This window comes from Strix uralensis, chromosome 19 (assembly GCF_047716275.1).
Source record: "Strix uralensis isolate ZFMK-TIS-50842 chromosome 19, bStrUra1, whole genome shotgun sequence".
NCBI classification, from domain to species: domain Eukaryota; kingdom Metazoa; phylum Chordata; class Aves; order Strigiformes; family Strigidae; genus Strix; species Strix uralensis.
Window position 1 is genome coordinate 15,675,175 of NC_133990.1, and position 26,420 is coordinate 15,701,594.

Consider the following 26,420-nt stretch of genomic DNA (forward strand, 5'->3'; position numbering starts at 1 on the left):
TCTGGATGCGCAGTGCTCCGCCATCCTCCGCCGTCCCGCTGCCTCCCTCTAGCGCTGCCGGGCCGCGGTGGCGGGTCGCGGGCCTGGGGGGGCGCCGGGCGGTCCCCTCTAGGACAGACCCGGCGGAGAGGGGACGCGGAGGGCTCAGCGAGAGCCCCTCGGGGCCCCCAGCCCCGCTGCCCCGGGGGGCTGAGGCAGGGCCGCGGCCCGCTCCTGGGCCCCCCCCCCCCCTCCTGAGGGGCCTCCTAGAGTGTGTGGAGCGAGAGCGGCACCCGCAGGGCGCACGGACCGGCCCGAAACGGACCGAAAAATAAATAAATAAAAAATTAAAGCGAGTTTTCTCCACCCCCGCTGCCCCGGGCCGCGTCGCCATGGCAACGGCGCCTAGGCGCGGCTCGGCCCTGCACAAAGATGGCGGCGCTCCGCCCCGCCGCCAACCCGGAAGTGCCCGCCCCCTTCCCGTCGCAAAGATGGCGGCGGCGGCGCCCACGTCAGCGCCGCCCCGGTTGCGGGCCGAGGCGGCCATGGCGGCGCGGGGCGCGGAGGCCGAGGCGCTTTTCGAGGCGCACACGGCGGCCGAGCTGCGGGCGGTGGAGCGGCGGTTACGGGCCGGCATCGAGCAGAAGCGGGAGGAGCTGCGACAGATGGTGGGCGAGCGGTATCGCGACCTCATCGAAGCGGCCGACACCATCGCCGAGATGCGCCTCAGCGCCGAGCGCCTGCTGGGCGCCGTGCGGGGCCTACAGCGGGGCGGCGCGGCGCGGCCCGGCCCCGCGGCGCCGGTGAGGGGGGCGAGGGGCCGCGGTGGGACGGGGGGCGGCCCCGGAGCCCCCCTTGACTCCCCATTTTTTTGCCCCTCCCTCCTCCAGGCTCGGCCGCCGGCTCAGGAGAGTTTCTACCGGGCAGCGGCGCAGCTGAAGCTGCTGCTGGATGTCCCCGAGAAGGTGTGGGGTGCCGTGGAGGCCGGCCGGTACCTGCCCGCCGCCCGACTCCACTTGCTCGGTGGCCACCTCCGCTGTCAGCTGCAGCTCGATGCGCCCCGAGCCCGCGCCAGCCCCGTCCTCGCCCGCTTCCCCATCCTGCTGCGGCAAGTGGCCGCTGCCAGCCACCTCAGGTGGGCCCAGTGGGACAGCGTGATGGCCACAGCTGGCTCCTTGGTGGCCACTGGGAAGAAATGTATCAAAGGAGGGTGGAGGGACACTGGAGCAGGTTGCCCAGGGAAGTTGGTGGGTGGCCCAGTGTTGGAAGTGGTCAAGGTCAGGTTGGACGGGGCTTTGAGCAATGTGGTCTGGTAGATGTCCCTGCCCATGGCAGTGGGGTTGGACTGGATGATCTTTGGAGCTTCCTTCCAACCCAAAACATTCTGTGAGCCCATGCCCTGAGATCCCAGTGCTGCCCCGAGGCTCTCGCCACCAGCCACCCTGCCCTGTGGGGCAAGAATGTTTCACTCAGTCCCATAACACCCAGGTAGTCCCACTTCTGTCCGGGAAAAATCACATCCCTGTTTGGGGGGTTATCACGTAACCACACCTGAATATCTCAGTCCAGTGACTGTCCACCAAATTCCCTTCCCAGATCCACCATCCTGCAGGAGAGCAAGTCCCTGCTGAAGAGCCAGACCGTGTCGGACCAGGCAGTAGCAGAAGCCCTGTGTGCCATCATGCTGTTGGAGGACAGCTCTCCACGCCAGGCCCTCGCTGACTTCCTTCTGGCCAGGAAATTGGCCATTCAGCAGCTCCTCAACCAGCCACATCATGGTGAGTACGATGGGGCTGCCTCCTTTTTAAAGTCAGGGTAGCCCCCTTCATCTCCCTCTTGCCCCACAGAAGAGCAGGTGGGTAAAGCTCATGATGGTGGGGATGCAACCATGTCATGCTGGCAGTGTTCTGCCCCAAATGCCACAAAAATTAACAGTGCTCGGGGTCTTAAGCCAAGCTCATCCGTAATGGGGAAGCAGGTGGTACCTGGGGCTGAGTCCTTTGCCCTCCAGTTCTTCCCTGGAAGATTCCACTGGTCCCTCTGTTGAAGGGGCTGCTTCAGCTGAAAGGTATTTCTCTGCAGGTGCAGGGATAAAGGCTCAGGTGTGTTCCCTGATGGAGCTGCTAACCACTACCCTGTACCAGGCTCATGCTCTCTTCTACACCCTGCCCGAAGGGATGCCACCGGATCCCGCCCTGCCCTGCGGCTTGCTCTTCTCCACCCTGGAGAGCACCACAGCCCCGCACCCAGCAGGTGAGCACGCGGGCAGCTCTGCGTTAGGCCCCTGCCCACCTGGGTTTGCAGGCAGGAGGCTCCCCCCGTGCTGGGCTGATCCCTGCCTGTGTGCTTCCAGGGAGAGGTGGGGTTTTAGAGGAGGAGGTGAAGCTGAGCAGCTGGTTCAGGTACCTCCCGGAGTCCGTGGTGGAGTTCCAGCCGGCCCTGCGGACGCTGGCACACCCCATCAGCCAGGACTACCTCAGAGACACACTGCAGAAGTGGATCGCCATGTGAGTGTGACTGTCCCCCTTCGCAGGGCTCCCCCAGATGCCACGTGGCCTCTGTGCCAAGGCAGCACCCAAAGCAAACCCACACTCACTTATTTCCTCACTCTCTCCAGCCAGGCTGTGCCTTCCGCTGGCTTTTGGCCCAACATCCCCTCTCCCCAGCAGTGAAACAGCTGGAGGCTGCACAGTGAGAATTGTCTAGAGCTGCTTTACGCTGCCGTAACTGCCCACAAACAAACCCAGAGTAAATGAGAAGAAAATCCCTTACCTGGCTTGCTTGGCTCTTGATCCAGCACCTCCTTTCTCCTCGCTGCCCTTCCCTGGACTGGGTGGGGGCAGCCAGACCCCTTTATAGAGTTGCCAGCTCCACCCCCCTCGCACCATGCCTTGCCCTGCAGCTGGGGACAGCCTGGCAGCCCCGCCTGCCCCTTAACAGCCTCCTCAGTCCTGTTTTGTTAGCCCATGGGGCCAGGGCCACGGCCACAGGCTATTTCCCCAGAGCCCTCACCTGCCCGCGTTCCTGGGGCTTTCCCAGGGCACTGGGCTCCCAGTTTTGACACCCACCACAGCCCAGGGTTCCTGCTGGGGGGCACGTGGCCTTCCCGTGGGATCCAGGGGGGCAGCTGCCTCGCCGAGAGGCAGAGGTGCCCTCAGCCCCACGGGGGATTGTGCAGGCAGAGCCTTGTACCCACAGGTTAACAATTCCCCTGCCCTGATGTAGCCCATGTTCTCTCCTGCCTTCCCCGGGGCTGCCTCCGAGCAGCTCAGACCAATGTGAATTGTTGCTTTCAGGTGCAGTGACGACATCAGGGCTGGGGTCAGCAACCTGCTGGTCTACGTGAAGAGCATGAAAGGCCTCGCGGGGATTCGCGACGCGGTGTGGGAGCTGCTCACCAGTGAGTCCATAAGCCAGAACTGGGAAGCGGTGTGCCGGCGCCTTTTGGACAAGCCTGCTTCCTTCTGGGAGGACCTGCTGCAGCAGCTCTTCCTGGACAGGCTAGAGGTGGGTGCTGTGCTGCAGCAATTCCCGGGGAGCCTTGCTCTGTGCCCCCTCTTGTTGTCTCGAGTGGCCCACTGGTGCCTGTTAGCACCCCTAAGTGTGTATTTTCAGTGCTAAGTGGCAGGAGACACATGTAAAAGGTGTGGTTTGGTTTTTTTTCCTCCTCGTTCTGTTCCAGACACTGACCAAGGAAGGGTTTGACTCCATCTCAAGCAGCTCCAAACAGCTTCTCACCTTAGCCTTGCAAGAACTCGAAGTCAAATCCAGCACCTCTACCCTCAGCAAGCACATCCAGTTTGAACACAACGTGGCCCAGTTCCTGTGGTCAGAGAGCTCCAGTGACCTGCCTTCCGATGCCGCGTGGGTCAACGTGGCAAACCGTGGCCAGTTGGCTAAGAGCGGCCTGTCCATGAAGGCCCAGGCGCTGACGCCGTGCGTGCAGAGCTTCTGCTCGGCTCTGGACTCCAAGCTGGAGGCTAGGTTGGACGATCTCCTCTCCTACCTTCCCACAGACTCCTCGGCCATCAAGGAGGCCGCTCCCACGGGGCAGCTGCGCTCTGCCTTCGACCGCTACGCTGACGCCGGTACGGTGGAGGGGCTGCTCCGCCACCACTGCGTCGCCTGCATCCACCACATCCTGGGCTGTGTGCGTGAAGAGCTCCAGAGGGCCCAGACCTTACAGGGGGGGCAGGAGGATGCTCCCAGCGATGCCAGGCTGAACGCTGTTCTCTTCATGGCGAGACTCTGCCAGTCCCTGACCGAGCTCTGCCCTCACCTGAAGCGCTGTATCCTGGGCCGGTCGGGCAGCGCGGAGACGGCGCTGAAGGAAACGCGCTCCACCAAGAAACTGGGCAAGGGGAAAGTGGCCCAAGAAGTGACACCCGTGCAGGCCAAGTGGCAGGGGGTGAAGGCAGAGCTCCTGCAGCAGAGCCTGTTTGCTTACCAGATCTGGAGCTCAGCCATCACCAAAGTAAGGAGCTGCTTCTCTCCTCGCAGCTGCTTCCTGCGTGGGTTTCGCTTGCAGTCAGCGCTGCTGCTCCTGAGCTGGCTGCCGAGAGCTCGCTGCGCCGCTGCCGTGCTGCTCAGTCAGCCTGTGGGGACGCGAGGTGGGGGTGGCAGCTCTGAGGTGGCATCCAGGGGGATGATTTCCAGGGGAGTCACTTGGGGGGATGTGGGCGGTGGGTCTCTCCGGGCAGGAGCAGGTTGCCCGTCCTTTGGTGCTCCTGGTAGAGCTGCCTGTCCCGTGACCAGCTGCTTTTGTGTTTTGCACTCCAGGGTCTGGTTCAGTGCTTTACCCGCACGTTGCTGCTCGACACAGCTGGCTCTGTCTTGGCCACAGCCACCAACTGGGATGAAATTGAAATTCAGGAGGAGACAGAGTCTGGAAACAGCGTCACGTCAAAGATCCGGCTGCCTGCGCAGGTACGAGAAACGTCCTCTCAGAATACACAGAGGAAGGGTCTGTTGGGAGGAGAAAAGCACCTGTTTCCAAAATCCCTGCTTTGTCAGATGGTGCTGACCTGCTGTGGTGTTACGAGCAGAGGGCAAACGCTCTCCAGTGTTCTTATTTGCTCTTTGAGATCCTCCCCTCCTAAGGACAGAGGTAGGAAACTTAGATAGTTGCTGCTGTATATCCAAATGAATAAGATTGGCCCAGATCCTGTAAAACTGAGCTAAAGAAAGACTTCTGCCTGCTCGATACACTGAGAGATTTCCTGGATGCACTGAAGGACAGGGCTGCAGCAGTGGGACTGTGCAGAGCCCAGGAGACCCGAGGCTTGCAGCCTTCCACAGGCGGGGGGGTGGTGGTGCAGGAATGACACGGTGACAAAGCATGGAGGGAGGGGAGGGCTGGGGCGATAAGTCTTTTGTAGTGAACCTTTTAAGGTGAATTTTGTTGATTCTGAAGGAAAAAGCAGCCACATGAGAGCTCAGGATAGGTGGGGGGCCCAGGAGAAGAGAGAGGGAGTAAATAACGAGCCTGGGTAGTGGGTGGTCAGCGCAGGGGCAGCAGTGACAGAGGCACAACAAGCAATTCTGTCTGACTACACTCGGGTGAATACCCCTGGTAAAAGTACTTGAGGACTGCTAGAACCAAAAGTCTGGTGTGTCAGGAAATAAAAACCCACAAGATGCTTGTGCCACGCTATGGGGGCAGGTGGGTCTTGGTGGCAGAGCTTTGTGGTTGCTGAGGAAGTAGGAAGCTCACGTGATGAGAATTGAAGCGATGTTGTGCCACTGATAAAGCGAACGAGCTTACAGCCCACGGGAAAGGAACACTTTTTCTTAAACAGCCATCGTGGTACGTCCAGTGCCTCCTCTTCAGCCTGTGCCAAGAGGTGAACCGGGTCGGTGGCCACACTCTTCCGAAAGTCACCTTGCAGGAGCTGCTGAGGACCTGCATGACAGAAGTGCTGGCTGCCTACGAAAAGCTCGTTGAAGAGAAGCAGGAGAAGGTACGTGAGTAGGATCAGCCCTCGCTGCAGCTGGCGTGGGGCGGGAGGGTCGCTGGGCCCTCGGAACAGAAAACATCTGCCTGTGAGAGGTGGGAAGGGTGAGTATATTCTTCCCCTTCTCCCCCAAAAATGAGGCAGGGAGGGATCAGACACCAGATTGCACACTCAGACCGGTTCTGAGGTCGGTTGTTTCTTGGTGCTGGTGTTTTTAAACGTTTCCCCTGCTCTCGGTGTGAGTGAAGAGCCCTGTGCTGTCCGTCCTATTTGCAGAAAACCGGCACCTTCCCCATGACCCAGAACAGAGCTCTGCAGCTACTCTACGATCTGCGGTACCTGAGTATCATCTTGACGGCGAAGAGCGAGGAAGGAAAAACCAGCAGGATCAAGCCCGACTCTGGGTGCGGCGCAGTTCTGGGGTTCAGAGACTCGCGGTAGTTTGTGGGGCTCTAAAATGGTTTAAACCTTAGCGGCAGCAGGGAGGATGCCAGCAGGAGCGGGGCCTTTGGGCCTCAGGGGAGAAGGGCAGCGCAGGCTCCAACATCTTCGCCGACACTTAAGCTCATCCTCAAAATACAGAAGGAGGGTGGGATTCTGCAGCGGATGCCCGGGAGAGAACAGTTAGGCTTCCACCCTAAATAAAACCTTGAGTACTGAGGCTTCTCTCCAAGATGTACCACGGGGAGAACGTTCCTCTGCAACAGCCGATGTTGTAGGCTGTGTAGTAGCTGGAAGCGCTTTAGGCAGCTGCTGCTCTGCTGAGTAATTCCCATTTTGCTCAGTCACCTCTGAGGGGTAAGTCCCTCACTGTTGGAGAGGGGCCGGTGAAACCGCCCTGTTGGCATCGCGGCCGTCGCCGTGACGCTGCCCCTGACAGGATTCCTCCGCTCCCCTCGTAGGATCGAAGCGGTGACCGACTTCCTGGAGGGACACATAGATCCGTTTGACTTGGATGTTTTCACTCCGCACTTGAACAGCAACCTTAATCGCCTGATTCAGCGAACCTCCGTAAGTTGAAGGGAAAGGGAGGGACGGATCAGGAAGCAGGGCTGCAAAACGCGTTCTGAAGGGCAGCTGGGGTGGCTTTATAAACTGCTTAATGCCTAAAGATAACTACTGGCACTTACTCAGAAATGGGAAGAGTGTTTAATGCCAGCTGAAGATATGAGGAGCTTGCTGAGCTGGCTGCATGGCACATAATCATGCATGGAGTTGGCTGAACTTTTATCTAACAGGATTCACTGGAACCTGGGCAACGCTAATTGGGTTAAGCAGTGCTGAAACAGGCCTAGAACTATGGTAATAATGAGCCCCACGGCTCCTTCGTGCCTTCCAGGTTCTCTTCGGGCTGCTGACCGGGACAGAACACCAGTACCCGGGCCGGAGCGGTGCTCTGAGCTCCCAGGAGCTCCACAACATCCTGCCGTTAGCGTCCAGCCAGATCAGGTACAAGATCCAGCTCTTCTCTGCCTTGGGAAGTGGGGCTAGAATTGCTGCTTCCCTGTGACCAGCCCCCTTTCTTTCTTCCATCTCTTCAGATTTGGCCTTCTGCCGCTGAGTATGTCGAGTTCACGGAAGAGCAAGTCTGCTCCCAGGAGCACAGAAAGAGTTCAGGTTGGTAAAACGGAGCCACATGAACTTTTTGCCATTACTCTAACCAACACTGAGCTTGTGGGGAAAGAAGAAAGTAGCCAAACAGTTAATATTTAACCTGATTTTTTTTTATTTTCGGTAAAATGAGAGAACCATTATGGCAACACAGCATGAGATGGTTTGGATTTCCCCTTGACCCTCAAAAACCCTGATGGCCCCTGTATTTTTGGGGCCCACTGCTCTGTGGTAAAACACAAGCCATAACCACCGTGAAAACACAGTGAAGCCTTACACGGATGAGGCATTTCTGAAGTCAATACATGAAAGACAATTCATTTAAAGGTGGCTGCAAGAAATGTTGCAGAATACTAGATAATGATTTGAACTTCTTTCCAGTGCACCGCGGACCCTTAACTCCTGAGGAAGCCTGGCTTGGGTATTTAAGCCTGTGTGAAGAGTGGCTTGCTTCTCTTGCAAAGACTTTGTCATCCTCTTTCTGAGTTCTCCCAGTAGCCAACCATCATGTTGCTACGTTTCCCCCAGTTTAAAACAGCTGCTTAGATGCGAGTTCTCTACGCTGAGGATTGAGAGCGCCAAGGAATACCTCACTGCTACGGGGAGCTGTAATTAGTAATCTCTTTCCTTTAGCTATTATCAACTCAATAATCCATCTGTGGCGCTGTGTTTTGAACTGGGACTGGAGAGTAAAAGTCTGGTTTTATCAGAGCAGGGTGTTACTTGAGATGCTGATGTTTTACGCTGCAGCTCTCGTTCTCCATTATTCCGAAGCATTAAGGTGTCAGGGCTGGTTAAAAGCCCAAAGCTTCACCACAAAGGTATTCTTTGCCTCTTACGCCTCAGCTGGAGTAGTGCAGAAGTGTGCAGTGCTGTCTGGCTCGCTCCTACCGCTCCCCTCGCCTGCCGTGGTGCCACAGGGATGTTCCTTGACAGCCGCTCGCTCCTTTTATGCTAAAACAGTTCTGGAGAGGTTAAAGTCCATAGTTACTCAAGCACAGTGCTCTGCAAGGGCAACAGCTGTACTTCTACGGTGCTGCTGGCCCCTTGTGCTCAGCCACAGCCCCTTCCCTGAAGTTCAGAACGATTGATTTATTTTTTTGAGCATTAAATGACATCTGAAAAATTACCTGTTGGTAACAGCACGGCGCTGTGCTTCTGCCGCTCAGACCTGCCTCTGTCTGCCTGTCACTGAGCTCCAGGAGTGACACCGCTGAGGTGGTGGCTCCAGCTCGGGTTGCCAGGGAAGAGCTGCTCTGTAGTCTACGCCTCCTTGCAGCTACTCTCGATGAGGGTATGGAGTAAGTCAAAGGTCTGCTGAAATAGTTACTGACGCTTTTGTTTTTAAAAACTAACAGGTTCCACCTCCTGCCCTCCCAAGAGCAGAAGATGAGGTGTCGCGCCCTGGCTCTTTGTTCAGGCAGCTCGTAAGCGAGGAAGAAGACACAGCTGCCCCTTCTCTCTTCAAGCTGGGGTGGCTTTCTGGCATGACCAAGTGATGCAATAAAAAATAAGAAGTTTGTCTGTGTATTTGTCTTCACCGAGATCGCTCTCCTCTGCTGCTACGGCAGAATTACTTTTCCATCCTTTGCCAGATCCCACGTGCCACTTGAACCAGGCACAGGGTGCATCGTCCTTCCCCTCTGGCTGCTGGAACAGAGGTGCAGCTCCTCTTTCACCCCCTATTCCTTAAAAGTTGTTAACCTTAAAGTCAAATTGAAGAAGAAAAAAAAAAACAACCAACCTACACACTAACAGAAAACACATTTCACAGCTAGAAAGGGGGAGTGGAGCGCTGTAAGCCGTCTCTCTCCTTCCAAAGCCCCTTCCCCAGCCCCCACGACTGCGCTCTGGGTGAACCCAGCAGGCACCTGATGTTTCAGCTCCAGCTGTCTCAGCTTTCCTGGTTCTCCTTTCACATTATATATTTTTTTTTTTCAGTGCTGCAGCAGTAAAGATCAAGATAAGGCCCAAGCTGGGTGGAAAGTTCACAGCTGGGGCAGTCCTAAGGGATTCCAGTGCCAGCACCTCTTCTGTCTCATTAACTCTACAGGCTCAAAAAAAGTATGTTGCCAAATAAATTTTTTACTAGTTTATTGAAATTAAAAAAGACTTATAAAACTGAAGATGAATGTTTGAGAGAACTTTACATAAAGCAACAAATTGCTAACAAACAGATTAGGCAGTCGATTGGAATTGGACATTTTGCAACCCTATAACACAGATGTGGATTCCTCAGTCTCCTCTTGACACGTACTTTGTAACCACCCCAAAAAGAATCCTATAAAAATTGCTTCAAAGCCCCTTTTGCATTGCAATAGTGCAGCAAACCACAAGTAAACAATTTCCTGTTAACCTGTTATTTCAAATATAGACTGAAAAGGCAACAGGCGTTTTGTGCAATTCCATTTTAACGAACTTTTAAGTTGAAATATCAAATCTACACAGTGCTGTCCCTTCACAGAAGGCAGGGAACTGCTGGTTCATCATGTGGGAAGGCGTCCCCGGCTCTGTAAGCTGTGAAAGTGTGCCTCCTTCAGGATCTGGTTGATGTGGAAGTAAGGACCTTGGCTTAGTGCAGACTGCTCATGGAAGGACTGAGAGGAGACAGGACTGGATCCCGCAATTATCGGGTTTAGGCTGGTTTCTGCACCGCACGCTCTGTCAGGGCTGTTGATGCTACTGCTACTACAGCTGCTGCTGCTGCTGCTGCCGCTATCGCTGCTGGAGGACTGAGACAAAGAGAAGGTTAACAGCAAAATCACACAGTTCTCTCTCCTGTCCGTAATGAAACGCCTCAGGTAAGCAAACAATCCTTACAGCAAGTCCCTCCCTTCCAGATTTGCAGGCTCACGTTCAGCCTGATGGACTAACGTAAATCCACCAAGTGCTTTCTTGGCATTCACAGCTTCCGTTATTGCCAACACATGACAAGCGTCACCGAGCTGAAGGGAGGAGCAAGCCTTCACCCGGAGGGTCGCCGACCTCCAGCACATTGGATTTCAATCTCTCTGTTTTAGGCCCACCAGCTCTGCCCCCATGACCCACGTTAGCACTAGTGAAGTTTGCTGAATTCATCCGAGAATTGGAAAATAAAGAACATTCCTACTGAACTGCACGGGTCAGTAAAGGCAGGCAGGGCACAAGGAAAAGTTTATCACTTCTGTTCTAGCAGACATTTTAGGTAAGCACCATGCAAAGCATTTTCCTACAAGTCAAATCTTTCTAAAATGAGATCTGAAGCATCCAAAGCAACAGGCTGTTAAAATCAAATGCCACACGATACCCATTTTAAGTCTTTGAACACCTTGACATATATACATCTACTCTTCTCCCAGTTAAGTACTGGGACGGCAACATTAACTGGTAGTTTTTCATAACAATTTACTCAACACGACAGTGAAAGAGCAACAGGCATCGAAGACTTCCACATGCAGGAAAGAGAACTCATGATTTAGCTCGCAGAGAGGACAGGGCTTATTTGCCAGCATTTAGGATAAACACATTTCATGGTAATGACTGGAAGAGCGTTAGCCATTATTTTCAGTGTTTCAAAGACATAAAACTGTTTGGTTTACCCCATTTTAAGGGCTGCTAATGAAAGGTTCCATTAGTTACAGCTGAAATATTTCATTACTGTGTGATATGCTGTTCAGGACAACACTACAAATATTTAGGTGCTTAAGAATCAGAGAACGGCTACTTTGCCATCCCATAAGAAGTTAATTCACAAAAGCAGCCAGCATAAGTGACAGCAGCTAAAAAAAAAAAAAAAACCCCCCACGTTTTTGTTAAGTATTAAACCAAAACCACAGAAGTCAAAGCTTGGTGGCCACAGCAGAGGCAGACAAATTTAAAGACGTCCACAGTAATTTAACAGTCAGCACCGCATTCAGAAGGCCCCACTTTGGGGTAAATCCGAAGAATGGTGCAAACTGCACCCGACATATCTGTCAGTGAGCAGTGAGAAAGGCCCAGGAAGGCACTGTATGAGTATTTGAGGTGGACCACATCTCAATGCCAACTGGAAACCCCATGGCACTGATTCCACAATCGATAGTGACAATTCAACCACATAAAATTTCCTGGTTTTGCTAAGCACCAAAAATGCTTCAGTTCTGTTGTAGTACAGCAAGCAAGACAATGGCACCAAGGCTGCACCCGCACCGGCGTGTTAGGTTCAGCTAGCGAGGAGAAAACAACACCACACATGTGAAGTCGTTCTCGAGGAAGCAGCAGATGTAACTACATGAGCAACCGGCTCCTCTTCCTAACGCTAAAGAGGGAGAGAACACCAGAAGGACAGAGAGGAGCCACGAAATGGTGCTTGCTAGACCATCTCAGTTTGCATAGAAGCACAAAGATTGAAATGCAATGCTGTTACGCTGAACAAGTCACAGCAGCCTTGGAGAGAAACCCACCGCACAGGACACTTTGTTTCCTTTTAGTCTGTGTTCCTTATTGTTTTTCGTTACAGGCACCTTCTGAAAATCAAGGTAAAAATCGAAATGAGAATCTAGTATTACTTACTGCTAAAGTTTCACATCTTAACAAACATTTTAGAGCTGTTAGTAATGGTTATTTTATGCACGTCTAATTTTTTTAAAACCGAGATAGTGTCCTGGGACGTGCTTCCTACATCTAAGGCTGTTGACAGATCTGGTTTGTCAGACCCTCTTTATTTCCATTTCTCTAATGCAAAAATTCACTAGCACGTGAAGCCCGTTTATTGCCCAAATCACGTCAAAGACCTACCATTTCCCCAGGCTGTGGTGCACATTCTGTTACGCATTTGGACTACAATTAGACAAAAAAAGAATCCTTAAAGTCATCATGTCAGCAATGACAGGCATCTACACAATGAAACAAAGTTTTAAGCAAAAGGGCAAAGGAAAGTAGCCCAATGAAAGTTTAGGAGTATTTAAGTATCAAAAGGGCATCTTCAAGGTTTACCCAACCCATCAGCCCCTCTTAACATCACACCGAGTAGCTATCGAAGTTTTAAATAATTTCCAAACAAATGTCCCAATAAATGTATTCATCTGCTGATCTGCGACGTGGCATCTCAATCACTCATGACAGGAACTTAAGAAACAGCCATTCAGACTCTGCTGTTCTCAAAAATCTTTCAAGATGGGTTTAACAGAGACGTTACCTGGGTTTAGCTAGAATTTAAGACCAGCTCGTCCTCAATAGTGCAATACTGTAGAGCAGCATAGCTGCAGTGCTAGACAAAAACTTTTGAGAAGCAACTGCTGCCATGCCTCAGCAATCTCCACCAGCACAACAGTGGTACCTCTAATCTCTGGGGAATCCTGTCATCGGTCAGAATAACAAAGAGGAACTACAAGAAATTAGGTTTTACAGAAGTTATTCAGGAAGGAAAAGAGTTACCCAGAACACTGCAGACTCCCTTCCTTCCCAGGGAAAATCAGAGCAAAGGGCTTTTCATTGGTGATTCCCCAGGCTGCAGAGCACAACTGCAGATTCTCCCAATTCCCGTGAGCGGCCGCTTGCAGTCGGCCCTCGGAGGATCCACTTCAATTCTGCCTGACTTGAGGCTGAATTTATAACCAAGTACCAGGGAAAACAACCCAGCGAGCCTCTTGGTAAATGGAGGAGAAGCTGAACAGGAAGTGAAATGTAGTGGCCAAAGCTCTGCTTTGCTAATGTTTAAGGTTGGCTGTAGTTCTAGTCTCGTGTTTTGGTCGTGTGCCTGCTCACGGACTGAACTGCAAAGCAGAAGTTTACTGTCGTCCTCAGGGTGGCTGTCACCCAGGAGTGTGGGTTTGTTCCACGAAGAGCAGGAATTGCACATCCTTAGAGCAATGTGCCAAGAAGCAGTGCTGACAAAGACTGAATAATCTCAGGTTCCCTCCTGTCAAAGTCGGAGTCAAGGCTGCTGTCTACCCTGGATGAAAGAGCAATCTAGTGGGAGAAAAGAGCCATATCCTTTTGCGTGGAATCCAGCTCACATCAGCAGTAAGATTCAAAGTGAGGGACTGAGGGGTAACATCACAGAACAGCCCACATTTGAACTGCCACTAAGAAGAAAAAAAAAAAAAATCTCCCTTCATCTTACATACATTGCTGTCAGCTCTGAAGAGTAAGACAAAAATATGGAAAGAGATCCTGACAAAAGCCAAGTCCAGTTTTAGTAACAGGGCTGCCTGATTTTCCTCGTGAGGTTATGTCCTCATGTAAACCACACTCTGCAAGAGAAAAGCCAACTTGCAAGTGAAGGAAGGCAAAAGAAATCAGTACTTTAGCTAATGTTTCACAAAAAGCAGGTATGCGTATGCCCGCAGATGAAAAGCAAGTCTCTTCTCATGGACTCTTTGAAGTTACAAATTTCTCCTACGCACAGACTTTCTCTCCCAGTTCAATACCCTAAAGCTAGTGAGGATTTTTAATCAGCCAGAGCTGTCTTTGCAAATGGCAAAGTATCAGGAAACTAAATAAAAGTATTACAAATGGCCAAGAATTTCAAAGTGACATGAATCGGAAGCACTTGTGCACTATAAGCACAAGAATTTCCCCATTTGGCACAGGAAGTCCTTAAAGAAACATTTGAGTAACACTGATTTAATCTCACGGCTTGAATTTCTGGGCATGCTCAATTCAGTGATCCTACATTACGAGAAAACAAGCACACACACACACACACACAAAAAAAAGCTCTATTCATCTGTAGATGACATTGTGAATTTTGTTCCCTCGAGAAAGAGAATGTCGATTTTTGTAAAACTGTGTCCAGCAGGCGCATTCCTCCACTTCAGCGTCAACGGTAAGAGATTCTCCTTGCCTGCACACCAGGGTTTAATGTGTTAAAAACATACTTTTACAACACAAGGGCATGCACGAAGCAGGACTCTCAATGTTAGCCTCAGCCAGGGACCTCGGCAGCGATTCCGCCGGCGGCGGGGCAGGCAGGTCATGCCCATGCTGTTCGCTTGCAGGCACCCCAAACAAAACGGCCGTTAAGGACAGAGTTAAGGTGTGTGGCTACTACAAGACTACTTCCATTTCTGCATTTTAGCGGCTTTGCCCGGTCAAATGCCAAGTGTTTACATGACAAGCAAAAGTGCTTCTGCCACTCACCATTAAGGTTTTTCCTGATATTCTTAAATTTCATTACTCCTACTTCAATCCCTTGTTCCACACTAAATTCTTCCTCCTCCCGCCACAAAGCTCGTTTAGCCATTAACTACTCTACACAGGAAGAGGTGTTTAACCTGTTGGACAAGTGATTCAGTGTCAGATGGCAAGCAACTATTTACGGTTCTACCCGTTATACCCGAGAAACAAAAACAACTTCATCCCAGCAAGTCTTACTTCTGGCAAAACAGCAATACAGGAACCGGGAACATTTTTCATTACAGCAAATTCCTTCGTGATTAACATCTCAGCTGTTAAGAGGGTTTTCTGTACCATATCACTGACTATCGCAGCAGCTACGTGTAAAGGTGTACTGGTTAAGAGAGTCTCCCTCACAAAAGGAATGGTGGGATACAGAGCTTCGTATCATTTTAAACGTAATTATATGTTTGAAGCCATTACCATACGTTGCTCAAAGCTACATAGCACAAAACATTTTCTGCAGTCAAAGTATAGTTAATAATTCAGGATAACTGCAATAGCTTGTAGTTACTCATTACGGCAAATCTTCGGAGAGGGCTGTACAAAAAAGCAGCAAGGATATTTCAAAAACCTTAAAAAAAATTCATTTCATTAACTTCCAGGGACACAAACCAGGAGGGAGCCTTTGCTCTGCACGCTCTTTTTCAGTAACATTTTGCAACAGAACTGCATTGCTAATTGGAAATGCATACCGTGAATTTTCAGATGATTAATACAGGCAACAATTCAGGAAATCTGGCAGCAGGTTGGAAACCAGCACTTTTTTTAAAAAGAAATCTCATAGCTAGCAAATTGCACTATCCTAGAACACCTGTCACGTGAGCAATGAGAAAGAGACAGTTTATCCCACGTCCAGCAAAAGATCGTGGTAAGTATGAGCGGAAACCCAACAGTTTGAGTTCAGCTGGTTTAGCTGTGAACGAGCAAGTCCTGTTTAAACTGCCGAGCTCTACCAGAGCATTTTTTAAACATCAGATAAGCACCACCGCTTGCAACAGGCACTTTGTGTATCGCACTAGCTGGAACGCTTTTTGACTTTCTACCACAAATCACGTTACTATAAGTAAATGCAAAACTGGAGGAGTAGATGGCCAGCAAAGCGACCACACGCGCTTGTAATCCACCCCAGTCATCTCCTCTGTTCTCGACACGCTACACCTCATTTCAGACAGCAAAACTAAAAGTGGCAGCAAATGCTTTTCTTGTATCTTCACTTGAGTGCTACACTCAGTATCTGAAATATATTAACAGAAATATTCAGGCCAAAGCTAACCAGGTTCACTGGAGAACATGCTGATTTCCAAACCATGTTTTACAGATTTCAACCTCTGAAGTACGTAGCAGAGAAAAGCCTCGTGACCTCGTACACAAAGTAAAATAAAGTGTTTTCAGTAACTACTCTCCATCAATAAAATTTCACAGAATATTACAACTGTTATTTAAATTCAGCATTAGAGGAAACTGAATTTGCCCAAGAAGGCTCTCACCTCAGTGTCCCAAGAGTCCTGAAGCACAGTATTCCTGGTACTACGTTTTGTCTGGGGAACGTGACCATCATCTTCATTGCCGTTCCTTCTCCTCTTCCTGAAGAAAGTTCAGGGAGAAAGGAGAAAAAAAAAATATTATCAGCTTACTAATATACCTTCTAGTTTGTTCTCTAAAAGCAACTCCATAAAAAAAGCAGGAAAACTTGATAAATGAATGAAGGCTGTATCTAAACCTCCCATGTGCTCTGCACTTTCATATTCTCTTTTTAGCTGGTCCCTACAGAATAAGGAGAAAACCACCACGTTTCTCACAAAGTAGCCAGGCTGATGTTTTCATCTTGGTTTAAGGGACACAGACTCACACCTACCATTAAAACCAAGCCTCAGCATCTTTCTAAATAAACTCATTTGACAATTCTCAGCCTTGGAACTGGTCTCAGTACTCAGACACGTCTAAAAATAAGCCTGGGACTTTGAATAACATCTGACAGGCTGAGAAAAGCACCCGAAAGAGCAGCAGTGACCACACTTCCAATAAATACCCAATTACATTCATCTTGTTTACATGAGTCTGCAGTTAGCCCCTATGAGGACTTTCTTTAGTCTCTCCACTCTGACAGCATTTGAAGTCACATTCCTGAGCAACATTATTTTCCATGCAGAAGGGAAGTTTTGAGAGAAAACACCTCACAGAAGACAAAATCCTTCCCTATTTCTGATGTATTTCCCATCCTCTTAAGACATCAACGCTGCTTCACAGCAGCTGATCAACAGCAGCAACCTAGAATTCCTGCAAACCAACATCTCCCAGTGTCCACGGAACTTTAATACTAATATCAAATTATTTTTCCCACCGTACAAACACCACAGGTCAACCAGGACCTCGGTGTGCTGAGCACTATCCGAAATACAGGATGGAGCTGTTTTGGTGCCTAAAAATTAATACATACTCAAATGAGTCAAAACAGACTCAAGTGAGGTATTTATAACCGAATGTTTTCTTACAGACAAGCTTCTGCAGCAGACTCAGCTGCCAGTATTTGGTCCACGCCTACAGACCAAGAGCTGCCTCCCAGCTCTCCCATCCCTGGGATGCCCACAGCTCATCAGCTTCTCCCTCTCCTAGGACCACTCCTCTAAGCAAAGCCTTTCCCCCTCCTCGCTCCACATGTGCGTTGCCCCCTCCTTTTCTTAACGCCTGCAGCCCACAAGCAAACTCAACACCTCCACCCCCCCACACCCTACCCTGCCGCCTCACAACGCCGGGCACTCACAGCCCAGCTCCTACGTGCTTCGCGGCCCCTCCTGTTTCTCCCCCACCCAGACAAGACCTACTTCCTCCCCTTCCCCAACAAGCCGAGCAATGCCCCTCCAGCGCACCGCGAGGCCTCCCATACCCTCCGCACTCTCAACGCCCGTTTGATCTCCCGAACGCAGCCAACCACCCCCTTCCCCCGCCGGCTACACCGTTAACGTTCCACCGCCGCCACACTCCCAGCCCCGGTTTAACCCCTTCCACAGATCAGGGGGCCGCTCCTCCCCTCTCCCCCCACCCTCGCAGCTCCTCTCTTCCGCGCACCCTCTCGCTCAAGCCGCCCCCTCCACCCGCTTGCCAGTCCGCCTCCCCAGGTCGCCACATACACGCCCCCCACACACCTCCGGTGCCCGAGGGGCTGTCCCCCAGAGGCCAAGCCCCTACCCCTCGCTCCAGGCCGTCCCCCGGCGGCCGAGCCCCTGCCCCTCGCCCCAGGCCCCCCGTCACCGACCAGCCACCTCCCCTCAGGCCGCGCTCCCCTCCCCCACCTCTGTCTCGCTCCCCGCTCGCTCGGCAGCGGCTGCCGGCAGCTCATGGCGGGCTGGGCTGAGCTCCCCGAGGCGGGACGGAGCAAGGCGAGAGGCTGCGGCCTAACCCGGCGCGGCCCCGCCGCCCACCGCTGAGCGGAGACGTCCCCCGCTCGGCTCCAACGGCCGCTTCCGGCGTCTCCGCCTCCTGCGCATGCGCCACCCCCTCCCCGGGCGGCCACGCCCCCCGTGCGTGCCTTGCGTGCGCCGGGGCGGGGCGGCTGCGCATGCGCGCTGCTAACGGCTGAGGCCCCCAGCGCGGGGAGGGGGGGCGGCTGCGGCGTTGCCTGACGGAAAAGCGGCCCCGGGAGGGCGGTGCGGTGCTGCCATGGCCGCGGCGCCGCCGGGGCGGGAGCTGTGCCCGTACTGCCACCGGCCCTTCAAGCGGCTCCGCTCCCACCTCCCGCACTGCAAGGCCGCGCCGAGCCCAGCCCCCGGCAGCGCCCCGGGGCCAAGTTCAGGCCCAGGCCTGGGCCGTGGCCCGGTCGGCAGCAGCGCCCCAGGCCTAGGCCTGACCGCCGGGCTCTCCGCGCTCGGGAGCGGCTCGGGCGGGACCAGCCCCGCCGCCGGGCCCGGGGCAGGCAGCAGGCCACGGGCGGCAGCGGCCGGTAAGAGCAGCAAGCGGCCGCCCAGCCCCGGCGCAGCCCCGCGGGAGGAGGCGGCCCGGAAAGGGAAGAAGGCCGCGGCCGAGCCGGGTGGAGGGTCCGGCCCCGCTCTGCACCACCAGCCCGACGGAGACCGCGCAGAGCAGAAGGTGGAGCCCGCGGTGCAGGACATAGCCAGGTCCCTCGATTTGCTCCCCGAGGAGGTTAAAGAGATACCCAAAAAGCTGAGTAATGGGGTGAAAATAGTGATAGAGAAGCACCGCGCCAGGGTGATCAGGGAGAAGAGCGGTTCCAGCAGCAGGGACGCTCCAGCAGGAAGCCCCAGCACACACAGGTCGCCTGTGGAAGGGCCGGCTCCGGGCAGCGCTGCTGGCCATGCTGACACAGCCCAGCCTGACCCGCAGGAGGGAATCACTGTAGCAGAAACCCCAAACACAGAGACGCGCGGCCTTGGAGCTGTGGAGAATGCGTCTGGAAGCGCAAAGGGAGAAAAAGGCCGTAGTTTAAAGGCCACAGAAATACACGTGCTTCAAGATGCCCCTGAAGCTGGCTGCAGAAGTAGCCCCGATGACCTCATTCAGCAGGAGGTAATAGACAAAAGCGTGACAGAAGAGAAGCAGATGTACCGAGAAGTTGGTGTGGAATATAAAGCCCCTCTTTCTGCTTTGCATACCAAGAGCCTCCATCTGTCAGTGATGGAGGGTTTCAGAGGTCACAGTGAAGGGACATCCAAAAATTACCTAACCAGCATACAAAAGCTTCAAGAGAGCAAGAAGCAGATGGCTGTAGCTCCCGAGCCCATCCTGAATGCGAGGAGAGACACCGAGCTGGCGTTGCACCAGCTCTCGCTCCACACCTCCAAAAGCCAACCCATCTGTCTATCCCAGGCCTCTGGCAGGAGCGTGGCCGTGGGTGCCACGGGCTTAGAGTGGTTTCCAGACTTCTATCCTAATTACGATGGGCTGAGTATTTTTCCAGGGAAGCCTTTCCAAGAAAATGTGCGGATCACAATGAAGACACCAAAAAGCAACCTCTCAAAGGGCCAGCAAGGTAACGTGAGAAGTCTCTGCTGCTGAGATTTACTGCACTGTCAGGGTAAACTGTCCGATGTGAGTGGGAGAGGAGGGGTAGGAAATGCTGAGCTGCTGGGCATGTCCAGAAAGGATTCAGGGAGGTTAACTAGCCAACCCTCCAGCCTGCAGAACCAATGGTTTACATTTTTATTTAGGTTTGAGTCAGGCTTTTGCATGTTTGGGCTGGTGGAGCCAGCTCACTTTGTGGGGAAGATGATTCGTTCTTTCTTTCCGAGCAGTCAGTCCCAAGCCCAAGTCACTTGCAGCCGCGTTGGATACCAGCTCTGTGCTCACCACCCAGCGCAACGTTGCTCTCGCTATCCTACCTTTGACCACTCTGGCTTCTTCTTGCCCAGGTCCCCTCTCAGCACAGCCTCTGATGGATGTAAAGCTGGGGGAGCTGCCCGCGTGGCTGACCACCTGCGACTTTTCTCCCCCGCGGCTGCTTGGAGGAGTGCAGAAAGGTGAGGCTAAATTCCTGGCTCTTGGAGCAGAATTCTCCCACTTACCTGATTTACTTGCTGCAGCCTGGGCTGAGCAGCCAGGCTGGATCTTTATAAAGAATAGACCCAACCATTTGGCTTTGGAAACCAATGAACTCCATAAAACCTGCGTGTGATTTGACCCTTGCATTTCTGTTCCAACAGCCTGGAGCAGCTATTACGACAAGTACATCAACGTGAAGAGGGGTGGACCAGCTGGGATCTCCATGCTGCTGGCCGGATACTGCCTCCTCAGCTATGGCTGGAACTACCAGCACATCAGTAAGATTTCCTTCTTGGTATCTGTCTTATTTCAGGAATTCTCATTTTTTGCAGCAATTGGAAAGTCTGTTTGTCATTCATGTTAATTCAAGCTCTGAAATAATTTAAGTACATCCCAGTTAAGACTAATATCAGAGCTCAGAGAACAGTATGCTGACCTGGCTTAGGTAGAGAGAGGAATTTCGATAATAAAGGTGGTAATAACAATTGCTGATTCACAGCTTTTCCCTGGAGAGCACCAGGAACTGTCACTGTTAAACCCTGCACAAAGCAGAGGGAGGAAATGTTCCAACACTAAGCACCCATTCCCTGAATTTACTTATAAATGACAAGGGATTTACTGGTGCTTATGTAGTTTCCCCAGCAGGACTTGCTCTCATGCGCAGCTCTGCAGCACGTAAACCAAGAAGGCTGCAGTCAGTCTCCCCACCATGGCTGTCCCCGAGCGTAGCACTGTGCTGACACTCTTCTGGTTTTCCCCTCCCATTTTTCTAGAGTGTCATCGCTGGCGTAAATACCACTGAAGAAGCTGGAACAGCACCCAAGGAACAGTCACAAATATTTGGGAGCAGAAGTGCTCACAACCAGTGTCCCAACAGGGGTTCAAATCAGCAGAGGCCCATTTACCGTCAGAGATGGTTCTTTAATTGCTGAGGGGGCTGCTTTTCACTTACCCTCCTGTAGGCAGGGGGGTGACACTGACAGTAACAGCCTGCGGTCGCTGCTCTGTGGTTCAGGCAGCGTTTAACGCTGAAAGTGTTCGAGTTGCCTCTCAGAGGTCTGTGTGCAGCAGAGCTCCTGGAGTCTGCAGAAGCCAAAATCTCTCATTTTGGGACCCCAGAAACAACAACTCCTTGACCTGGGCTGTTAATACAGACCAATCAACATGTTATGTTGTAGTCAGAGTGTTTGGCAGGAAGGTTTGTGGAGCTTGTGGCAGGGTAAGCTTCACCCAGAACAACCATTCCCTTGAAGTTAGCGGAGTTAATGCCCAGCACAGCCCATCTTTGACTTACCCCTCTCCACAGCAAGTGTGATGGCAGGAGCAGGGTAATCCCTTCCACAAAGGGCCCCCAGCCCCCTCTTTGCTGTCAGCACAGCACTGGTGGGACTGCCCAGGCTCTGCGGGAAGGATCTTTGCGCAGGCATTAAAGCGGCAGCACTCAGACCGCGGCGCCCTATTTCTGGAGGAAGAAAATCCATTGGATTAACTGTTGTGCCCAAAGGGCAAAGCGATGGCTGTCTCAGACAAACGAGGACAGTTAGAGCACTAGTTGTAGCCTGCCATCACTAGACATGTCTGGAAAAGGGTTGGTCACGTTACAGGCATGAAGGGTGGAAAAAAAAAAAGCACCCAAGAAAAAAAAGTGTGAACTCTTTATTCAAAGAGAGTGCGGTAGTACTGTGTCAGAGGTGTTTCACCACAAACTCCCTCTCGCCAGCAATAAAAGCCTTTGTGAATTTTCCTTTCCTGCTTGGTACTGTGTGCTCAGACATGGTGCTTCTTGCCCCCCTTCATGGGGGATTTGCAGACCCACACCTCCTCTGCACAGGACCGCAGCTCAAGGCGGTCCCGTGCCCCTTCAAACCCATGATTGCACAGTGACCACCCCCACTGCCCCCGTCCACCCACGCAGGAGGCAACGGGGAGCTGGGCAGGGTCCCATTTTAGTTGTGTTAGGGAAGCTGTGATTTCTCTGCTGCTTGTGCAAAGAGCTGTGAGAGCTGGTGCTGAGCAGAACCAACTGGCTTTTCTAGTCCGGCAGCTGCCCTCGTGGCCGTCTGGCTGGCTCCATGTCACGCTTTATGGTGTCCTCTTTCCACAGCCAGTCACTCCAGTCACTTCCCCAGCAGGATTCCCACCCGAGTCTTCCCACTCTTACTGGTGTGGTGACCCTTCTGTCTGCACTGGGGGCACAGGGAGAGGCGTCGGTTTAGTGCTGCATCAACGTCACCACATGTTCGTTTTCCTGTCATTTCCCAGCAGTGGGGGCGAACGGAGCCGTGTCTTGGTCCAGCACAGCTCACACCTGCACCCCGAGACCCCCCCAACTGCACCAAACCTCCCACCCAGAGGCACGCGAGGGGCTCGCTGCTCTCCGGGGCTGTTCCACTGCACACCAAGGGTTTATTTCCTTCACTTGCAGTCAGATTATTTCAACCCAAGGACAGCCTCAGACATCTCGAGCCAAGGGAGCTGTTTTGAGACACTGTACCCTCCCCTTCCAAGGCAAGGCCATTGCTCCCAGCCCCTCAGAAACACTCACCTTGAAGCAGATGCCTTGTTCAAGCTGGCTCTGTGGGCCCAGGGCACAGCTTTTAGGGTCCCACAAGTGCTGGGTGGTGTCGGTGACTGGTGGAGGGGGCTCCACGGGTGGCACATCCCTGCAGCCGTTCTCCTTGCCAGCAGCCAGGTCCAGCTGGACCAACCCCCAAGGACAACCAGCTCCCTGGGGGGGCAACACAGGGCAGGAGGGGGAGATGGCAGCTTCTATCCCACAAAAACTGGGGCAGAAGCAAGGGAAGCAAGAGCTGCTGGGCAGAGGCACAGAGCAAAAGGGTTTCAGCTCAAGAGGGAATGGCACAGGACCATCCCTGCCTCACCTTGGGTGGATCTGTGCTGCTCGGCATCAGCCCAGCCTTGAGGCTGGAAGGGGACACAGAGGACAGGCAGTTACTCCCTGGGCCATGGCAAGGGCTACCCCCAGATCACCCCCCGTAGCTCCCTTGGCCTCAAGGAGCTGGTACAGGCATCCCCAGAGGGACTGGGGCTGTCCCCTGCCCACCTACTGCAAACCCTGTGGTCCCCAGCTCAGGTTGGGCACAGGGAGAGACCAGAAGGACCCAAAGCACCCTTGTCCTTGACCCAGACACTTCAAGGGCCACAGCCACCCCCGCAGCCTTGGGGAGGGGCCCCGTCCATCCCCCGAGCTCCCCCGCAGCCTGCCCCCTACATACTGCATGAATTTACACTTGGGTCCTTCCGGGCAGAAGCCGACGAGGTAGTTGGTACACATCACCCTCCGCGTGTGCTGGTACTTGCACAGGGGACCTGCCATGCAGAGGAGAGGTGCCCATTTGTGGGGACACGGCACCCCATGCCCTGCCCCGCAGGGATTTCGGGAGCTCAGCTTTCCCCAGCAGCCCCCTTCCCTTCAGCTCTACGGGGGCCTTCGCTGCCCCAAGCCCAAAGCCCCACCAGGCTCCCAGTGCCACCCCCAGGCAGTCCCCAGACTGTGCTTAACCCCACTGTGGCTTGGTCACCTCAGAGGTGGCAGCAGGGGCCCCTCATCACCAGTGGGTAGGGAACACAGAATCATCTTGGCTGGGAAAGCCCTTGAAGCTCCTCCAGTCCAATCATTCACCTCACACTGACCGTTCCCAACTCCACCAGATCCCTCAGCGCTGGGTCAACCCGACTCTTCAACCCCTCCAGGGATGGGGACTCCCCCGCCTGCCCTCGGCAGCCCATTCCAACGCCCAACAACCCCTTCTGCAAAGAAATCCTTCCTAAGAGCCAGTCAGCACTGCCACAGGAGAGTGGGCAGCCCCTGCTCACCCCGGCAGCTCACCATTCCAGCAGAAACCGCGGTCGTACCAGGGGCAGCCCACGGGGCTGGAGGTGGCATCAGCATGCGGGAAGGGACAATCCTTGTTGCTGCACTCACCTGTGGGAGCAAAGGGTGGGACATGCGGGACAACACTCACTCAGACGCAGTAGAAATCACTCAAGGATGGGCTGGGAGGAACCATGGTGCCCCAGGAGCACCCAGACTTGCCCTGGGGCACAGTGGCCCTGGGTGGGTGCCAGCAGCGTTTCTTCCCACAGACAGGAGGTGGCATCAGGCACTTGCCTGAGGCCAGACCCGAGGGACACAGGTGCTGGGGTGGGAGAGGCTCACTGCGGTCCCCAGCCCCGTCCCACACCTACCAAGCTTGGCATGGAAATAGCACTCGGGCACCTTGGTCGCTTCGTACTCGTGCAGGAAGTCACACCCATCGCCCTTCTTGCAGAGCCCGCGCAGCCAGTGCTTGCACACCACTGTTTTCTCCCCGCCGACGTGCGGGAAGGGGCACAGCACGCCTGCCCACAGCGCACACCCACCATCGCGGCCTGCCCGTACCCCCCGGCCCCTGCCATCACAGCCCCTGCCTGCACCCAGGAACCTCCCGCCCCAGCACCCCAGTTCCTTGGCTTGGGACATGCCAGCAGGAGCTTTCTGAGCTGTGGAGGAGATTTGGGGCACCCAGTGGGTGTGTGGGGCTCAGTGCCCCAGGACCTGTCAAGGTCTGGTTGCCCCGGAGGTGCTCAAGCCCTCCCCGGTGCAGAGGGGTAGGAGCGCTCATTCGAAGGGCTGGGGGGGGACGATGGGCTCTGAGCAGTGTTAGAATCACAGGCCAAACCTGCCAACCCACTGGCCACAGAGCAATCTGCTGTGGATGTGGGCTGGTCACAGAATGGAAAGGGGCCCGTCCAGCTCCCTGGTGTCCCCAGGATCTTGCAGGGGACATCCCTGTCCCCAGCACTCACCCTTGGTGCACAGCCCTAGGTGGAAGAACTCTCAGGCAGCCGCCCCCAGCTCTGCAGGGGAAAGCAGGGCAGGGAGAGCTTCACCCCCTGGCCCCGGTGCCACCAATGGCAAGAGCTTCTCAGCCCCCCCCAGAGCTGTGCCAGATGCACCCCCAAAGGAGCGATGCCTAGAGCCAGCCTGGCCGCAGGCAGGAGCCCTGGGGAGGAGGCAGGACCAGGGGCACCCAGGCGTTGTGAGGGGTGCAGTGAGAGCCAGGAGCACCCCAACACCTCCTGCACCCCTGTTACCCTCCAAGGATGCCACAGGACCCTGTCCCCAACTTACCGTCCATACCCAGGAAGGGCAGGGGCCAAGCTCCCCGCTGCTGCTCCACGTCAGCCTCCAGATCAAACCTGATCTTCTCCACACCAGCCACCAGCTCCTGCATCCCCCCTGCTCTGCCAAGAGGCACCCCCAGCCCCGCACAGGCAGGGCAGGCGGCGGCAAAGGGGCTGGCAGTGGGGCTGCCCGAGGAAAGCCCAGCTCTCCCGAGGGAGCACCACGCTCTGCAGATCACTGCAGCCAACCTGGGCCCCAGCGAATCCTCCTCCTCCTCCCTAAGCCAGAGTAAAATGAGCCCAGGCAGCAGCCCGGAGAGCTCCATTTAGAGAGAGAAGCAGCCCACATCTGATCTCAATTTGCAGCCGTGATCGCCTGGTGCTGCAGCCCAGCTGCAGGGAGCTCAGCCCCAGGCCCCCATCGCATCCCCCCCCACCCCGCCGTCATTGCCTCTCCGCACCAACATCTGCTTTTTCCTCCAGCCCCGGCTCTGGGGCAGCGCGGCTGCCCCCCATCTCCCCAGGAGCATCGGGGGCTGCCGGGGCTGGCTGTGAGCTGGGTTCAAACCCCCTCCCACCGGGGCTGCTGCCTTAAGCTGAACCAAATGTGGCTTGGGTGCTGTAACTAGACGCTCAGATAGCAAGGGACGGATCCTGCATGGGTTTTGTTGGGCTCTGAGTGCTCTGAGCACCAGCCCCAGCCCCTCTCTCCAGTGTCTGGTACCCGGCAGGACAAACCCATGTCCCCGGGGTCATGGTGGGGACGGCCAGGTCACACTATGCACCCTGAGGAGAAGCTCCTTTGGTCCCCGCTGCCGGGCCGGGGGCTCACACGCGTGCCAGGCCGCAGCGGCACGTGCCAGGCACGACCACGGTGCCATGCTGCACCCAGAAAAAGACAACGCAGCCCCCAGGTTTAACCTAACGCTCCGTCCCTCCGCCATCACGTGGCTCCCGCAGCCACGCTTGTCCCCGGCACACGCCCGCAGCGACGTGGCCTGACGCATCGGGGACGGAGACCTGCTCCCATTCTGTCACTAGTGATAAAGGCACTGGACCAGCGCTGCCCGCTTGCCGGAGCACTGCCTGCGGGTGCTGTGCACCGACCCAGCACCG

At 54.3% G+C, this 26,420-nt stretch overlaps 4 protein-coding genes across 10 annotated transcripts; 2 read left to right on the forward strand and 2 right to left on the reverse strand.

Moving 5' to 3' along the window:
* The first annotated feature begins 462 nt into the window (after positions 1-462).
* COG1 (component of oligomeric golgi complex 1) lies at positions 463-9,064 on the forward strand. 3 transcript variants are annotated; one of them, XM_074889659.1, is made up of 15 exons: positions 463-782; positions 870-1,114; positions 1,576-1,757; positions 2,062-2,232; positions 2,333-2,486; positions 3,276-3,486; positions 3,662-4,453; positions 4,759-4,905; positions 5,778-5,939; positions 6,210-6,370; positions 6,836-6,944; positions 7,273-7,382; positions 7,475-7,550; positions 7,926-7,965; positions 8,903-9,064. In XM_074889659.1, the coding sequence occupies exons 1-14, from the start codon at positions 471-473 to the stop codon at positions 7,941-7,943; spliced, it is 2,850 nt and encodes a 949-aa protein (XP_074745760.1). In that variant the 5' UTR covers positions 463-470; the 3' UTR covers positions 7,944-7,965; positions 8,903-9,064. The 3 variants fall into 3 exon arrangements, with proteins under 3 accessions (XP_074745760.1, XP_074745758.1, XP_074745759.1); XM_074889657.1 differs by lacking the exon at positions 7,926-7,965; XM_074889658.1 differs by lacking the exon at positions 7,926-7,965 and having other exon boundaries at positions 6,210-6,337.
* Positions 9,065-9,620: 556 nt separating this feature from the next.
* Positions 9,621-18,166, reverse strand: VCF1 (VCP nuclear cofactor family member 1). Of its 4 annotated transcripts, XM_074889660.1 has the most exons (5): positions 17,975-18,166; positions 16,172-16,268; positions 12,300-12,341; positions 11,966-12,028; positions 9,621-10,276 (listed from the first exon to the last, which is right to left on the reverse strand). In XM_074889660.1, exons 1-5 carry the CDS (start codon positions 18,019-18,021, stop codon positions 10,031-10,033), a joined length of 495 nt encoding a protein of 164 aa, XP_074745761.1. In that variant the 5' UTR covers positions 18,022-18,166; the 3' UTR covers positions 9,621-10,030. The 4 variants fall into 4 exon arrangements, with proteins under 4 accessions (XP_074745761.1, XP_074745763.1, XP_074745764.1 ...); XM_074889662.1 differs by lacking the exon at positions 12,300-12,341; XM_074889663.1 differs by lacking the exon at positions 11,966-12,028.
* Positions 18,167-18,274: 108 nt separating this feature from the next.
* MTNAP1 (mitochondrial nucleoid associated protein 1) lies at positions 18,275-21,922 on the forward strand. Of its 2 annotated transcripts, XM_074889242.1 has the most exons (4): positions 18,275-19,668; positions 20,048-20,155; positions 20,339-20,455; positions 20,951-21,922. In XM_074889242.1, the coding sequence occupies exons 1-4, from the start codon at positions 18,342-18,344 to the stop codon at positions 20,977-20,979; spliced, it is 1,581 nt and encodes a 526-aa protein (XP_074745343.1). In that variant the 5' UTR covers positions 18,275-18,341; the 3' UTR covers positions 20,980-21,922. The 2 variants fall into 2 exon arrangements, with proteins under 2 accessions (XP_074745343.1, XP_074745342.1); XM_074889241.1 differs by lacking the exon at positions 20,951-21,922 and having other exon boundaries at positions 20,339-20,660.
* A 148-nt stretch (positions 21,923-22,070) lies between these two features.
* On the reverse strand, positions 22,071-25,414 carry CPSF4L (cleavage and polyadenylation specific factor 4 like). Its single transcript, XM_074889244.1, is given in 8 exon segments — positions 22,071-22,363; positions 22,723-22,905; positions 23,060-23,102; positions 23,414-23,507; positions 24,028-24,123; positions 24,387-24,539; positions 24,987-25,037; positions 25,312-25,414. Coding segments are annotated over 8 exon segments (792 nt in total). The 3' UTR covers positions 22,071-22,294.
* Between the last annotated feature and the right edge of the window lie 1,006 nt (positions 25,415-26,420).